The following is a 15830-nucleotide window of genomic DNA, read 5'->3' on the forward strand; positions in this document are numbered from 1 at the left end:
CTTTTCTTGTCCTAGAAGACCCTCAACCTCCTTAGTGGGTGCCAACCATTCCATCATATCCTCTACCCTAAGAGAAATTTTCTTCTTCATTTGAGGGGCATTCCATAAGCCCTTATGACCATGGAAAGGGAGTTTACAATCTTTTGCAATGTGACCTATTACACAACGTTTTCTGCACCTGAAGGGAATGCCTTCATAGTCTAATATCTGTAGATGAGAAAATACATCTTGACCAAGCCTCATCTTAGCCACGAGTCCTTCTCTTGAATTAAGACTCACCAACATTGCAGTCATGATGCCAGTGGTTTGAAAAGATATGTCTCCATCCAGGAAAATCCCTAGGCAATTCCAAATATCCATGAAGGCTGCTTAAGACTAGAATTGAATAGGAAGGCCCAGTATTCGAACCTAAATTGGTGTGGCTTCCAACCCCTTTCGACTAACATCAAAGAGAGGTGTCCATTTCTTCAAAAGAACCGCAGTAGAATCGATGGACCAATTTCTTTCAAGAACCCAAGAGACACTCTAACTTGAGTTGAAAAGAATGATGAACCAACCTTTAGCCAAGGTTGAGATAGATGACAAGGACTCCATATTTTGTCCCCATTGTCGAGTAGCCCACTCTCTCGGGATTTGGACCTTGAAACACCTTTCCCTTGCTCTTCCAACAATAACAACCTCTAACTTCTATTCAACCTCGTGAAACTAAATGTCCACTCCAAAAACCATGTTTCCTCCGCTTTCTACAACTTTTCACAATGAACCTTTTCCTTCTTTATGGCACTTATGGATCTCTGTCCTTGGAGGGGGGGTGTTATGCTTGCTCTAGTTCTATGGATATTGCCTGAGAAGCACCTCCACTATTGAACCCCTATATTATTGTGGCCACATCAAGCTCAGTTCCACAAAGAGGGTTGTATTTGTAAATACTAAATAAATTTTAGCCAATGCCTCAAACAAAGGGTATCCTGGAAAAGTTTAATTCTCCTCTCGCCTTGAAGTTAGGGTTTTTACCCAATGTTTTTGTAGAATATTAGAGACCGACACAAATGTCACTGGAAATTTTTGGTATAGACCCTTCGTCAAAGGGGAAAACAAACAAGGTGATGCTAGTAACTGTAGGGGACCTTGTGAAAAAAGGAGTCGGATCCCAAACTTCCATACTGACTCTACTTACACTTGTCCCATCTAGGGTTTTTTTCAGTATAAGTGAGTTCCTAGATCTTCCTCTAGACTAGAAAAACCCACACTTGGTAATGGAAACCCTGATAAACACCTGACCCTGTAGCTTATTCAAGTCCTCATTCACCAGAATGACCCTATTCTTAGCTTGTGAATCACCAACTGGCTTGGTCTATATCTGACAAAATTCTAGTGGATCAAAATAATAGTCTACTAGAATATCCTCCATCAACCTACAACCGAGCTAAGGCTATTAATTAGGGATAAGGAATTGAAGAATATGTTGCTCTTATGACAATCATCTTCAGTGACAAAGTTGAAGTCATAGACAACATATCTACACTCTATCTTGGGAAGAGAAGCCCTAAAGCTATTATAGTTCTTAATAGGGCCTATGAGTTTATCTATCATGATATCAGTTTGTTTCTTGTTGATCTTAAATATCGTGAATTGATATATCTTCTTCCTCTTTAGCTCCAAGAATGTAGACTTGCATTCCCCATTGATAGCCATCCCAGAACATGTACTTGCCTGTTAAACGTTTTGAAGCTTTTCTAGGCATATTTTCCAGTAAAAAATTATCATAATATGACAAATATTTCTTGAAATCACAAATTTGAGTTATGAATTCCTTACAATCCAAGTGCCCCAATAGTTTTTCATAATGCATTCGACAAAAAAAGAAAACAATTCTCAAAAACTAAAGACATTCCACCTTATTTCTCCAATATAAACAGGAAAGAAAAATCAAGGTATAAGAAAATAAAAAGAATTCCTAATTTTTACAAGTTTTAGATAACTAAATACAAACCCTGACAACCACAAATATAAGAAATTTATTTTTCAAAAAATAAGTTCAAAAAAAATCAATTAATATAAAACAATAAATAATATATATATATATAATTTAAATTGCAAAACATAATAAAAATTTATTTTTCAAAATACATTAAGGACTATTACATAAATTAGGAGCAACAAAGGCTTTTAGATACCACCAAGCGTGGGCTCATTTATTTTTTATAAATAACATAATATTACAAGCCCGTTAAAGGCAAAAGCTAATCGAATGAAAGTTAAATGCAATGGTCGAGTTATTTGTGGCGGAGGAGCAAACAGACGCTACACTTTCTTGCATTCCCTGTGGACCAGATACAAGTACCCCGACACTCGATCCAAACTTCTCTTTTGCACACGTAGAAAATATACCTATACAACAATACAACGTTTCAAAATAATAAGTGAAGCTCCAACTGCATGCAAAAATGTTCTAATATTCGTATATTAAAAATAATTTTATTTTATATTAATTATAAAAATGTATAAGATAAATATATATATTTATAAAATAGTTTAATTTTTTTTGGTATTTTAAATATTTTAAAAAATGTTTAAATTATTTAATGTGTAAAAATTAAATGTTTAAAAGTATTTTTTAAGGTGTTAAATTTATTTATACATTTAAAAGTGTATTTTAAACAACAAGAAATCACAATTTTGTTATAAATTATATTGTCAATTAGTTATATTATGCCTAAAATTTTTATAACAAGATTCTAAACCATTATGATTCTTAACTTATAAATAGGATTTGTTACACTACCATGGCTTATCAATATTTCATGTTCAAAAAACTATTTCATATGACATTGGTTGATATAACATTTTTTTTAACTAAGGCAACCATATAAATTAAATGGATGACAAATGTGGATAGGCATCAATCCATAATAAATATCAAAGCACTTGCTTCATTATATATCTCAAATTATTAAAATTTAAAAAATCATTAAAATGACCAACTTATAACTTTATTTTAAATTTTATTATTAATAATAAATAATAAAAAGAATTAATATATAAGTTAAACATATATATATTTGAAAAATAAGGAACAAGATTCATAATCATAGAAATTTATTCTTACTTTACCATGAAGATGCTTAATCTATAGGCTTTGTTACAATACCCTGGCTTATAAATACCATATGCCCAAAAAACCATAAATCACTTTATATGTCACTCGTTCATATGAATTCTTTTTAATTAAACATTAAAAATGACATAATTACTTTGGAAATAGATCTCAACCTTTAATTTGTATATATCATTATGAATATTCTAAAATATTTCGTAAAGGTTAAATATCTACCATCCACCTAATAATTATGGAGTTGTTTTTAGTACCAAAGTTTAAAATGAGGTGAAATCTTGATTTGTGTTATTTAAATTGGTTTTTTTTTTACTTACTGTATATATAGATTCAACACTGTGAAAAACCCCTAGGGAACTTCGATTGTGCACTGGTTACCCATCAAGCTTGTGGTTGTGCCGGATTTTAGAGAAATTAGACGAGAAAAACCCACAAAAAAAGTTACCAAAAAATCTCACTAAAAACAACTTGAATAATTATTGCTAATTAAATTAAACTTGTGGAAGCTTCATTCCAAAATAGACATGCTGTAATTTAAAATATAGAAAGAGCATAACTACTTTTGAGATAAATTTCAACCTTTAATATATGACTAATATAAAAATATCTTAAAATTTTATGCCCATGTTAAATTCTTATTATCCACCTAATAATAATTAATAATTAAGTTAGAATTATAAAAACTTTTTAAAATAAACATACCTATCCACTTAATAATAATTATAATTTCAGGTTAAAAATTCATCTTTATTAATTAAAGTTAATTAATTTTATAATATCTTTTTCATCATATACATATTAAATGGAATATTTATCCAGAAATGTTAGAGGTTGCTACCAAGATGGTAATAAAACTTTTAAAATTGAACTCCTGAAACATTTTTGATCCCACAATTAACTTTCACCTCAAATATTTGCATCAAAGTTAAACTTATAAATTCATGAATACTCAACCTTCAACAAAAATGAATGAATGTGCCAGATCTCTGGGATTCACCATCTCCCATTTACCTGCAAAATATCTAGGAGCCCCTCTTTCCGATTCTGCGATCAAACAGGTGTCCTGGAGAGCACTTCTGGACAAACTTGAATCAAAGCTTTCTTCATGGACCTACAGGGCTCTTAATCTAGCTGGTAGGCTTGTTCTCATTAAATCTGTCCTGCAAGCAATGCCACTCTATCTCTTCTCCATCCTGGCAGCTCCAAAAGGGATTCTGAAGGCTATTCGCACTCTGCAACGCAACTTCCTCTGGGGTTCCACTGCTTTAAACAGGAAATGGGCTCTAGTCAAATGGACAGAGGTGTGCAAAACCAAGTCAGAAGGAGGGTTAGGACTTCGGGATCCGTTACATAGCAATAATACAATGGGTGCCAGAATATGGTGGAACTGGGTTTCCAAGCCGAACTCCCCATGGGCTCAACTATGGCAAGCAAAATATGCCAGAGGCAGCAGTTGGAGTGATCTCATCAGAATCAACCCAACGGTGCAAGGTTCACTCATCTGGAACAATGCAAAAAAGCAAAGCCGCTTCATTCAAGAACACAACTTTTGGGAAATACACTCAGGGACGGATGCCAGATTTTGGGAGGACTCTTGGCAACAGCTCCCAAAACTCGCAAATTTGTTCCACAAACCTCTTTGGCAGGCACACATGAAGCAAATAGGTCATACCCAGGTTCACCAGTTCTGGCAGACATCCTCAAATCACGATCTTTATATATGGAAACCCGCGCAACAATGGCAAACAGATTGGCAAGGAGAAACATATACAGAAATAGAACAGGAGCTCCAAGAAAGGAGAATTCGTCTCTCAAACCAGCAGGACAAATTACGTTGGGGATACACAACCAGGGGCACCTTCACCACCAAAGAAGCTCACCATCTGCGTTATTCCAATCTCCAAGAGGAAAGAGACCAAATTTGGAAGCAAGTCTGGCACAAAGGACTATGGCCCAAGATCTCCACCTTCATCTGGCTCTTAAGTAAAAGGCGCATCCTTACTTGGGATAATCTACTAAAAAGAGGATTCATAGGGCCCTCCCGATGCCCAAACTGCAATGCCAATAATGAAACCATCAGTCATCTAATGGAAGACTGCCCACTCGCAAAACAAATTTGGAAGAAAGTTGAAAACTGTAATATGAGAGCAATACCCAGACAGATGGACGTTACGGAAAACATAAGAAACTGGGTCAAAAATCCATTTAAGAGTCAAATTCTAAACTCTCTATGGAATATCATTCCCGGCTTCCTGTACTGGACTCTGTGGAAAGAGCGTAACCATCGGATCTTCAACAATACATACCGTTCCATGGATGATCTTTGGCTCATTCTCAAGCAAAATATCCAAGAAACCCTGGCCATCCGAATCTGGAATGACACAGACTGGCCCGATCTTCCTCAAGAATGCAGAATAATGAAGGCATGGGATCTAGATCTCAAGCCCCTGGTCAAAGCAAAAACGGCTCCCAGCTCCATATCGGCTTCTCCTTCATCATGGTCCCCTCCAGCCTTAAATGCCTACAAGATCAACTTCGATGGAGCAGCCAAAGGCAATCCCGGCCCTGCAGGTTTTGGAGGAGTCATAAGAAATCACTCAGGAGAGGTGAAACTCTTATACTATGGCTCTCTAGGCAAAAATACCAATAACGTGGCAGAGCTGGAAGGACTTTGGAAAGGAATATGTTTGGCCGAGCAATATAACCTCTCTCCCCTTGAAGTTGAAGGGGACTCGCTCATACTAATAGAGGCAGCCAAACGAATACAAGCAGGGGCCAGAGCAGTCAAAATTGCAAAAAGTTGGAGGCTGCTAAGCCGTATGGAATCCTTGGAGGAACAGCTTCTCACTCCCCACAACATAACCTTCAAGCATGTCAGAAGATCAGCAAACCAGGTAGCAGATCGATTGGCTAATCAAGGAGCGACTCAGTCGACATCGTATTTCTCGGGGGCCATGGATTTGGTAGAAGATGATCAACTTAAGAAAGATTGCATCTCTCTGGTGCAAAAAGATCTCCTTCTCCCGGATGCGGGTGACATCACTGTCCATGCCGCGTGTTAGAACAGTTATGAGGCATGTGGCTTGTCACATGGGCCTCTGTCAGCCCGGACAAGCCACGCCAAGCCAAGGAGCAGGCTCCTTAAATTCGCCGGAAGGCGATGCAATCAGCAAATTCGCAATGTTTTGCGAGGAGAGGAATGTAGTTACGCTGTCTAGTCTGGAGCAGGGGAATGACGGGGGAATGTACAGGAGGTTGCAGGCGCCATTCAATGCGCTGCAATATCCGAGGAGCATGGGAGCTATTAAGGTTGCCTCCCTGACCTCTCTGCCGCATACCAGGCCGTTTGAGTGGGTTATTGCTTGGAACAAGGTTTCTGGAGGAATTGTAGGTGAGGGAAGCCATCGCCAAATGCCAAGGGAGAGGCTCAGGATGAGCAGTCGCAGAGGAATGGCTAGAGGGCATTCTGCCTCTCAGAGGCCTGAGATTTCTCCAACGTCCTCAGTTGAAATTACCTCTGAGCAAAACAGGCCTCCAGGCTGCAATGCTAGAGGCAATTGGGGCATTCCGGAGTGTGGTCACTCGGAACATCCGGCCATTCGTTATAGAATTCCCTGTGCTTTTGCTAATAACACTCTGATAGTGTCGGTTACCGTGGAGCATTGTAGCAGTGCTCGTGGGCGCTTGGATACGGTGACTGTCCCGCGGGTCGACATGGAGACTCCCACTGTAGACTTCACGCGTCCGGTTCAGACGGATGAAGCTGGCCCCAGCGAACCTGTTCAGAGAAGCTCGTGCCAGGGTAAGGAACCTGCTCAAAGGAGCTCGTGCCAGGGTAAGGATGCAGCGGAAAAGCTCAAGGGTCCAGCATCTGATGAACCTCACACCACGGATGACGATTAACTCAGCAGTCGCCAAGTCTGGGCAGCAAGGAATGAATTTCTCTGACCTTTTCATTTTCATGATTTTGTATATCTATTATGGAGTTTATGTCTGTAATTTCGGTCCATATCACCATAGTCTCAGCCCACGCGTCGTTCAACATGTTCACCATGTTGTTTTCCATACACAGTGTGTCGATTTGTGTTCACCTTGTCCAGTAATGCATCCATCGTGTCAGTTTCGATACTCATCGTGTCATGTAATGAATCCACCGTGTCGATTACTGTATGCTACGTGTCGCTCTTCTATGCAAGGTAGCAATGACTGATATCTTCTCTGAAGGTACAGGGCTTTGGCCCAGATGTAATTTTTGTAATATTTTTGACTTTTTGTAATATAAATAGATCAGTGTTATCGAGAAAAAAAAAACAAAAATGAATGAATGCATATATTGAGCGTAATTTAACATACCTCGAAAATCAGGTCTCCTGCCATAATTCACATTGTCCAGATGCAGCAAGCTGAGACAATCGGTACAACCATGTTCTTCCCACATGGGCAACTCTAGGCTGCCTTCCTCTACTTTGACAGCTGAATGATCATGTCCATCTGCTCTCAGTTTCATGCAAGTCTTCCATTCCCAAATAGCCATTGCAGACACTGTAATACATATTCCCATTACCAGTGCCAGATCAATGAACAATCTCCTCTCCCACGAAGGATAAATATTATATGAATTGTGATCCTTTGGATAGACGAATAAGCTGTTCAGCAACCCAAGGAGAACAACGAATACTACAAATGTTATCAATATCAGTGAAGCTCTCCACAATTTGCTCTCCGTCGCTAACAGAGCTGGAATGGTACTGTTAGTTCCCTTCGTCTCAAATTGCACTGCCTTGAATTCATAGTTTGGTAATGGGGATTCATAGTCTGGGGCCTCTTCTTGTGTAACGAATGCCTCGACCTTCAAAAATCCTTCTGACTGTAAGCCTGACTGATGTAGCAATGTGGGAGAGATGAGATTCAGCATAGATAGATCTTCTCTTTTCTTGACTACAATTATTAGTAAAACTCTTGGAGTGGAATTTAATTTCTGTGACATAATTTCATGCAGTATGCTGAGGAAAGGAGTCACTCCACTTCCACCGGCAATCAGAAGTAGACTATCATATCTGAAAAAAAAAAATGACACTGATATGAAATTCGCCATCATGTGTAACATTATAACAGAGTGATTTTTTTTGTAATAATAATAATTTTATAGTCTACCTCAAGAACAATTAGTCATGGAAATGAATTCTCAGACAGGAACAGATGGGCATCAGTAATCAATTAATTAGTACAAATTTAATCTATGGAGTTTTATTGTTCAGGTGTTGGATGCTTTTGCAAAGCCAGGACATGTCCATAATGATTTTTATTTAAAATGTTAGTACTGAAGATGAGCAAGGTACTTATATTTTGGTACAAATTCAGTGAATAGAAATTCAAAAAATGAAGTTGGACATGGTAGTAACTCAGGCATTACAAGTCTTTTGCACAGCCAGGACATGTCCATAAGGATTTTTATTCAAAATGTTAGTGCTGAACATGAGCAAGGTACTTATATTTTTGGTACAAATTTAGTGCATAGAAATTCAACAAATGAAGTTAGACCTGGTTTAAACTCAGGCATTACACAAGGTATTCAGATTAGGATATTGGTAGAAATTTAACCACTGATGTTGTTGCATGTAAGGGCACAGCTGCTTGTGGGGTATGGGAGAAAGAAAATGAGAAGTGCATGACACTCTTCAGTGATACACCTATAAACTTATCTGATTTATTTATTCTGAGTGGGTCTATTACTATTTATAGATAAACATTGCACTAACAACCTTGAACCAACAACCTGCCTTATAAACGTTCTTGAATCTCAACTCACACATACACCTGATCACACTTTACAACTCAGCTGTCCAGATACATACATCAACATATTTATAGCTATTCAAATTCTTAGATCATAGAAATATATAATTAATCATAGCAATACAAATTCCAAAATCATAGTAATATCATTGGATTGGATGATTATTCTCTTAACTTCGCATAAAAAAACATAATTTGAGGTTTTTATTTTAATCAACTTTCCTTCTTTGTTATTTAAAAATCATGCAGTTTTGGAATTCCATTTAGTTGTCTCTGATTCTTTTTCTGAAGGGCATAGTTTCTTACTTGTAATTCCAAATCAAACCTGACATTAGTTGTAAACATGGATATGGATTATTCACTGAACTGACAACACAAATGTGTACACACTAGTTACAAATAAAAATTCAACCAACTTTTATGCATCCTTCATCAAAACATTAGAATGACGGATTAAGCAAAATACCCTAGTCCCTGGTAAATTTCCAAGCAACTGTATATAAGACAAATTTAAAACCATAAATATCTCAGGAAGTAATTGGAATTTTAGACAAATTTAAAACCATAAATATCTCAGGAAGTAATTGGAATTTTAGAAATGACACATTAGGAAAATACTTTCAATTTAGTGTATATGGCACAAATTAAAAATCATAAATACCTCAGAAAGTAATTGGAATCTGGTCCATAAGGTCCTTCCATAGCTGCAGACAGACTCACAGTTCTAGTTTTCGAAAGGTGGGATGCATAGATAAAATTGTAAAGCCTTTCAGTCCATTCTCCTTGGCACTTAATCATAACTGAAATTCGATCCTTGTCAACGCTTGAGCTGGATGTTATGCTGAAAGGGTGCCACTGCAGGCGAGATATAACAGGAATCTTGAGTAGTATCACACTGGTTGAAATGTACTTCAAGTCTGCAGCAAGCGTTGTATGTGTAAGCTTAGAAAAACATTTATATTGAAAATGGATTTGCATAGGTAGATAATTGTTAAAATTAAATGTTCATCAATGAAGTTATAAATAGAGCTTATTGTTGTGAATTTTACATGTCATTAATGATGTTTATATAGAGTTTATTGATTTAAATTTTATATGTAATTAATTAAATTTATATTAAGTGAGAGTGATTGGGAAAAATGATTATTATCTTCTCTGCCCAAATTCAATTTCTACCAGTAACACAATAACATGATAAAATTGAAATAATACATTAAAAGATAGTTATATTTAGCCCTACTACATCTATCAAGAATTTGATCTCATGCTAGTACTGTCCTACATGCACTCAAGAGAGGAGACTAGGAATTTGAAAGAAAAGTTCTAGGGATTATATTTGTTTCGGCTGATATTTACCTGGGTGCTTTGAAAAAGTAAGCTCTATAGCTTTGCAGGGTAATATTCGAGCTGATAGGATTTTGCAAGTCCTTCCTGATTGAAGGAACCTTAAAAACCTGTCAAGAAGGAAGAGAAAAATTCCAGACAAAACTGTGCAGAAATGTCTATCACTGATATGCAGTGAGAAAAAGACCGTGAAGACCACATAAAGATGGTGAGTATAATAGAATAGCTCGAAGAATTTTCTCCTTATTGGTTTAATCGATGTCAACCACATTATTATTCCGGATAATAGAGCAATCACTCCTGGCAAATTGGCACGCCCTGTTCTATCCCATCTTGTTAACTGCACATAATAAACACTTTCTAAATTAAAGTCTCAGCCACTCCAGAAACAAGATATCAAAATGTATATGCTTTTGTTTTCATCTCTGCCATGAATGAGCTGCTAGCAATGATATTTATGGGTACCTCTTTTAGTAGAGAATTCCTGCTTCCCCAGACTACAGAAAAACACACTCCATGTAATGTGTAAATAACCATCATGGTGTTAGCTACCCATATGTGATACTTGACTGACATTTCGAAATGTACGCCAATAATCTGCAGCAAATCCAGTCCTCGAGTAACAGGTAAGAAGAGCACAGCGAAACATAAGTTTCCGATGTAGCCCAGTCTAACCCCAACCCTCTCCAACTTATATTGCCATCTGAAATTTAAAAAAAAAAAAAAAAACTTTTAAGCAAGGTAAAAATAATTTTTCCTAAAGTTTGATAGGGCTATATTTTTATAATGTTCAATATATGGGGTGGAGAATTGAATCTTTGATTTTGTATTAGCTAGTGTCTTAACAAAGTACTTGACAGTACTTTTTATGTCTATTTTAGGTTTCAGAATAATTCATAAATTTGATGGATTTGTAGAAGTGAAGTCAATTATTTGACTTTGACTCTTCCAACTGCTAAACTTATTTCAATTGCAAATTCTGGAAATATCTTTAAGCTTGATAGGACTATATTTTCATCATGTCCAATATATGAGGTGGGGAATTGAACCAATGACTTCATATCAATTAGTGTCTTAACAAAGTACCTGATAGTACTTTTTATGTCTATTCTAGGTTTCAGAATAATTCATAAATTTGATGGATTTGTAGAATTGAAGTCAATTATTTGACTTTGACTCTTCCAACTACTAAACTTGTCTCAGTTGCAAATTCCAGAAATATATTTAAGCTTGATAGGACTACATTTTCATCATGTCCAATATATCGGGTGGGGAATTGAACCCGTGACTTCATCTCAACTAGTGTCTTAATAAAGTACCTGATAGTATTTTTTATGTCTATTCTAGGTTTCAAAATAATCCATAAATTTGATGGATTTGTAGAAGTGAAGTAAATTACTTGACTTCGACTCTTTCAACTACTAAACTTATATCAATTGCAAATTCTAGAAATATCTTTAAGCTTGATAGGACTACATTTTCATCATGTCCAATATATGGGGTAGGGAATTGAACTAGTAACTTCATATCAACTAGGACCTTAACAAAGTACCTAATAGTACTTTTTATGTCTATTCTAGGTTTCAGAATAATTCATAAATTTGATAGATTTGTAAAAGTGAAATCAATTATTTGACTTTGACTCTTCCAACTACTAAACTTATCTCAATTGCAAATTCTGGAAATATCCTGGAATTTGATGAACAACAGTCAATTGCAATAAACAATATCCCAGAATAAAAAATCAAACAATTAATCTAGCTGTTATCAATAAAATAAACTGGAATTTTCACACAATCTATCATAAAAATAAAAAAACTCATATCCAACAGATTTCCAAAATATTTCCAAATCTACAATATAATTAAATTCAATTCAAACCACCTACTTACACATAATGATTTCCTGACTTGTACATTTTATTTAGAAATAAGATAATAATCTACTTACAAATGGTGATTTGCTGACTCCAACACCTTCTTTGGAGATATTTTGCTAAAGTCATTGGAGACGTAACTATATAATGTCCATACCATAAGTCCCACGAATATAATGATAGTCAGTAGTTCAGCTGCAGATACAAATCCCAACGGTCCTCGAATGAAAATTAGACAACGAGATAACTTAACTAGGACCTTCTTTTTGGCTCTGCAATTCAAACGTCTTGATTAACATTAAAAAAAAAACGATATATTCAAAATTCTTCTCATGAATTGAACGAAAAGCAATATAACTTACAGGCTTAAATCCTGATAGCCACGGGCCTGCAGATATATTGCACCCAGTGCTGCTAGCAGTATCAATAAGAACGAATAGAGGAAAATATCAGGGCCTGTGCGCACAGCATAGATTTCTGTTAAATTGGATCGAAGACAATATAACGAATTCTGACTAATACTGGTCGTTGTTTTGATAGGGTGAACTTATTTTGATTGTAAATATGGGGAATATCTTGAAATTCGATGGATAATAGGAAGATAATATAACAATTTTTGAATAATATTGTTCTTTGTTTTGATAGGCTGAATTTATTTTGAGTGCAGATTCAGGGAATATATAGATAAATTTGAATTCCTAAATATTCTTAAAATAAAAATAACTATTTTAATATATAAAAAGTTTAATACTCGTATGAATTAGAATCTAAGTATTATATTACTTTAATCAATAAAATTATCTCAAATTATCTTTGAATTTGTGTAGATTATCCAAAGTCAAGGTTTCATGAACAAAACAATGGCTCGATGTACTTTTTTTTTTTTTCAGTACATGGCTCCATGCCCTTTATATTTATATATCTATTAGATATCCAAATCTACAATACACAGAGCAAAGTCATAATTCCATACACATTAAATGCACTTCATATTTATATATTCATTAGATACTCAACAGAACCTTGAAATAAGCTCAGAATTAAGACAAACACAATCACTCTAATACCATGATTAAAATGAATAGAGAAAACTATCAGATATATGTTAAATCTGATCTGAGGCAATATCACACGATATCAGTAGCCCATGGTTCTTGCAGAAAATGATCTCAGAAATCAAGCTAAACTGTTTGGGTTATGGGTTTCATATCTAAGACGTTAAATCATCTGGGACTTGTTCCTGGTTTTATCTCCACCCAGGATTTGTCCCTAGCTGCATCTCCACCTTATCAATACAAATTCAATCTCTACAATCTCAAAACACCCAAAAATTAACATATAAATTGAAGTATAATTTTATGGGATCTTTCTCATAGAAATATATTAACATATAAATAAGAGACAAAACCAACCCAGGATCCATGTATGAAAGATTGATAAAGAAATATTAATAAACCGGCTGCATTAAAAAGAGACACCCAATTTGCAGAGGAGAAATCACCCACAAATACAATTTCATCAAATTTGCAATTTCCTTTGCTTTTAAATTGATTGTTTCACGTCCATAAGTGACGTGAACCCCCACATCACTGTATGTCCGATTTGTGACACAGGACATACACCACCAATATTTATATATAAAAAACAGTCAATTTATATTCCATTGGCTTGACTATGCTGAGTTCTATGTACTTCTTTTATATATGTACATAACCCCTCCAGTCAATGAAACAAACAATTTAACAAATTTGATTGAACTTCTTTGGCTTGACTATGAGAAGTCCCAGATCCTTATTCTATCAATAACAATAAATCTGAAGAAATTATACAATGAAACAAACAATTTAACAATTTGATTTAAACTTCTTTGGATGGACTATGATAAGTCCCAGATCCTAATTCTATCCATATCAAGAAATCTGAAGAAATTCCAATCTTCTTTGGATTCACTATAAGAAATTCTACCCATATCAATAAATCTGAAGAAATTATACAATGGAACAGACAATTTTGATTTAATCTTCTTTGGATTCACTATGAGAAGTTCCAGGTCCTAATTTTATCAACATCAATAAATTTGAAGAAATTATACCTGTGTATCCAAAAGCTGGTGTGCTTGTTTTCTTTTCCAAACGAAGCCACAGTTTGGTCCAGAATTTAGTAGGTCTCAAGATCCAGATTGAAACCCAGCAAGAGAATATCACCAGCAAGAAGGTCTTAAGGACAAAGCAAGTTATGACCTTTTTCATTGTTTCTTCTTTACGCGGGTACACCATGCCTGATCAAGTTCTCCGGAAATAAGAATATACACACATAATATAGCCCTCCTCAGATGCGACGATACATTCATAGATAATATAGGCAGAATATCCATGATACTGTTACAAAAGAAGAGCTTCAATTTCTTCTCTTGTGGACCTGCAATCGCAGAGTGCGGAATATGTGGTACACATACTAACCTACCGAATATCGTATTTGAGAAATCATTGCGCAATCCACTTTTCCATATTTGTCCATTCTGAATTGTTGAACCTGCGGTGCAGAAATCCATGATTTTGAACTCAACGGAAGCCAAAGTGCACTACACATAATTCACCCAAATGGGCAGAATAGGGACCAAACTATACTTAGATTTTTATGGATTCAAAAGGATTGTTTTACCAGTATATGAATACCCCACATCCCACTAAGCCCAAGTGGTACAACATCAGCATCTTTATTCTCCACCGCAGAAGAAACCTTTAAAAAGCCTGGCACCGATTTGCTTGTATACCTGTATGGATTCGGATTTCTTTCTTGTCTCTGTGTATTGCAGCATATATTTTGCGCAGGAAAGGAATATCGTTACGTTACTATTCAATTAGTAGTTTGCTGCAATGTATTTTCCTTAATTTATTTTTGTTTTTTAATATATTGAGGAAATTTATTTTAATTTAGTAGTCAAATTAACTTTTAAGGATAGTCATTTCTGGCTGCTATCTGCCAATGCAGATTGACTAGTCACTTTTATTCAAAGAAAATCATGCGACCTAGAATAACCTGTTGATGGTCAGTAAAGGAGTAGACTTCACTCCCGCCAAATATTTCTTAACCTATTTACTCTTAACTTAAAATTTTAAGACATACTCCAAACCCTCATTTAATTTAGTGTTATGAAACATTTGAATAATAAAAATAAAAATAAAAAATGTTTTTTTTTTTTTTTTTTAAATTCATAAATTTAATAAATTTAAATTTTATTTTTGCTTTTAATTTTAATTTTATTAATCATTTATTTGTTTGTTTGGTTTTTTAAACTCATGAATTTAATTAATTTAAACTCTGTTTTTGTTTGCGGATGTATAAATAAATTTAGTGTTATTAGTCATTACAGAATTTCAAGAAATTCCTACCAAAATTCAATAAAAAATTATATATATATATTAAAAAGTACTATTAAATAATAATAATAAAAAACCCTGAGCTCATGATGTATTTTTGTTATTTCAATAATAAATCATACGCATCTGGAATCAGAGGAATGGAAGTCCTCGTACGGATGGATACAATAATATGTCAATATTCATTTGCTGGTGACGTAAGTGACAGGTCAAAAAGTTGATTATAACTCCTTTTTTTCCATTTGATTTCAATTGTATTATTATATCTCAATCGACTTATTATATTTCTTCAAATTATTATATGATATTGAATAACATA

At 35.0% G+C, this 15830-nt stretch overlaps 1 protein-coding gene across 5 annotated transcripts; it reads right to left on the minus strand.

Moving 5' to 3' along the window:
* Positions 1–2052: 2052 nt before the first annotated feature.
* On the minus strand, positions 2053–14998 carry LOC149171384 (ferric reduction oxidase 2-like). 5 transcript variants are annotated; one of them, XM_089424069.1, is made up of 10 exons: positions 14793–14998; positions 14595–14663; positions 14224–14409; positions 12494–12587; positions 12206–12403; positions 10721–10958; positions 10268–10595; positions 9573–9828; positions 7469–8172; positions 2053–2391 (listed from the first exon to the last, which is right to left on the minus strand). In XM_089424069.1, the coding sequence occupies exons 3-10, from the start codon at positions 14405–14407 to the stop codon at positions 2231–2233; spliced, it is 2163 nt and encodes a 720-aa protein (XP_089280195.1). In that variant the 5' UTR covers positions 14408–14409; positions 14595–14663; positions 14793–14998; the 3' UTR covers positions 2053–2230. The 5 variants fall into 5 exon arrangements, with proteins under 5 accessions (XP_089280195.1, XP_089280194.1, XP_089280191.1 ...); XM_089424068.1 differs by having other exon boundaries at positions 14224–14509; XM_089424065.1 differs by having other exon boundaries at positions 14591–14663.
* Between the last annotated feature and the right edge of the window lie 832 nt (positions 14999–15830).

This window comes from Pinus tabuliformis, chromosome 4_2 (genome assembly GCF_031772625.1).
Source record: "Pinus tabuliformis cultivar Carrire ecotype Pingquan chromosome 4_2, CPIR1, whole genome shotgun sequence".
Classification (NCBI taxonomy): domain Eukaryota; kingdom Viridiplantae; phylum Streptophyta; class Pinopsida; order Pinales; family Pinaceae; genus Pinus; species Pinus tabuliformis.

Excerpts from the sequence above, each read along its gene's own strand:
- LOC149171384 (XM_089424065.1), bottom strand. The coding sequence starts at position 14,813 with ATGTGGGGTATTCATATACTG. Across the intron at positions 14,664-14,792 it reads TGTGGGGTATTCATATACTG|GTTCAACAATTCAGAATGGA; the intron begins GTAAAACAATCC and ends TCTGCACCGCAG. Across the intron at positions 10,596-10,720 it reads GGAATTCTCTACTAAAAGAG|TTAACAAGATGGGATAGAAC; the intron begins GTACCCATAAAT and ends TATTATGTGCAG.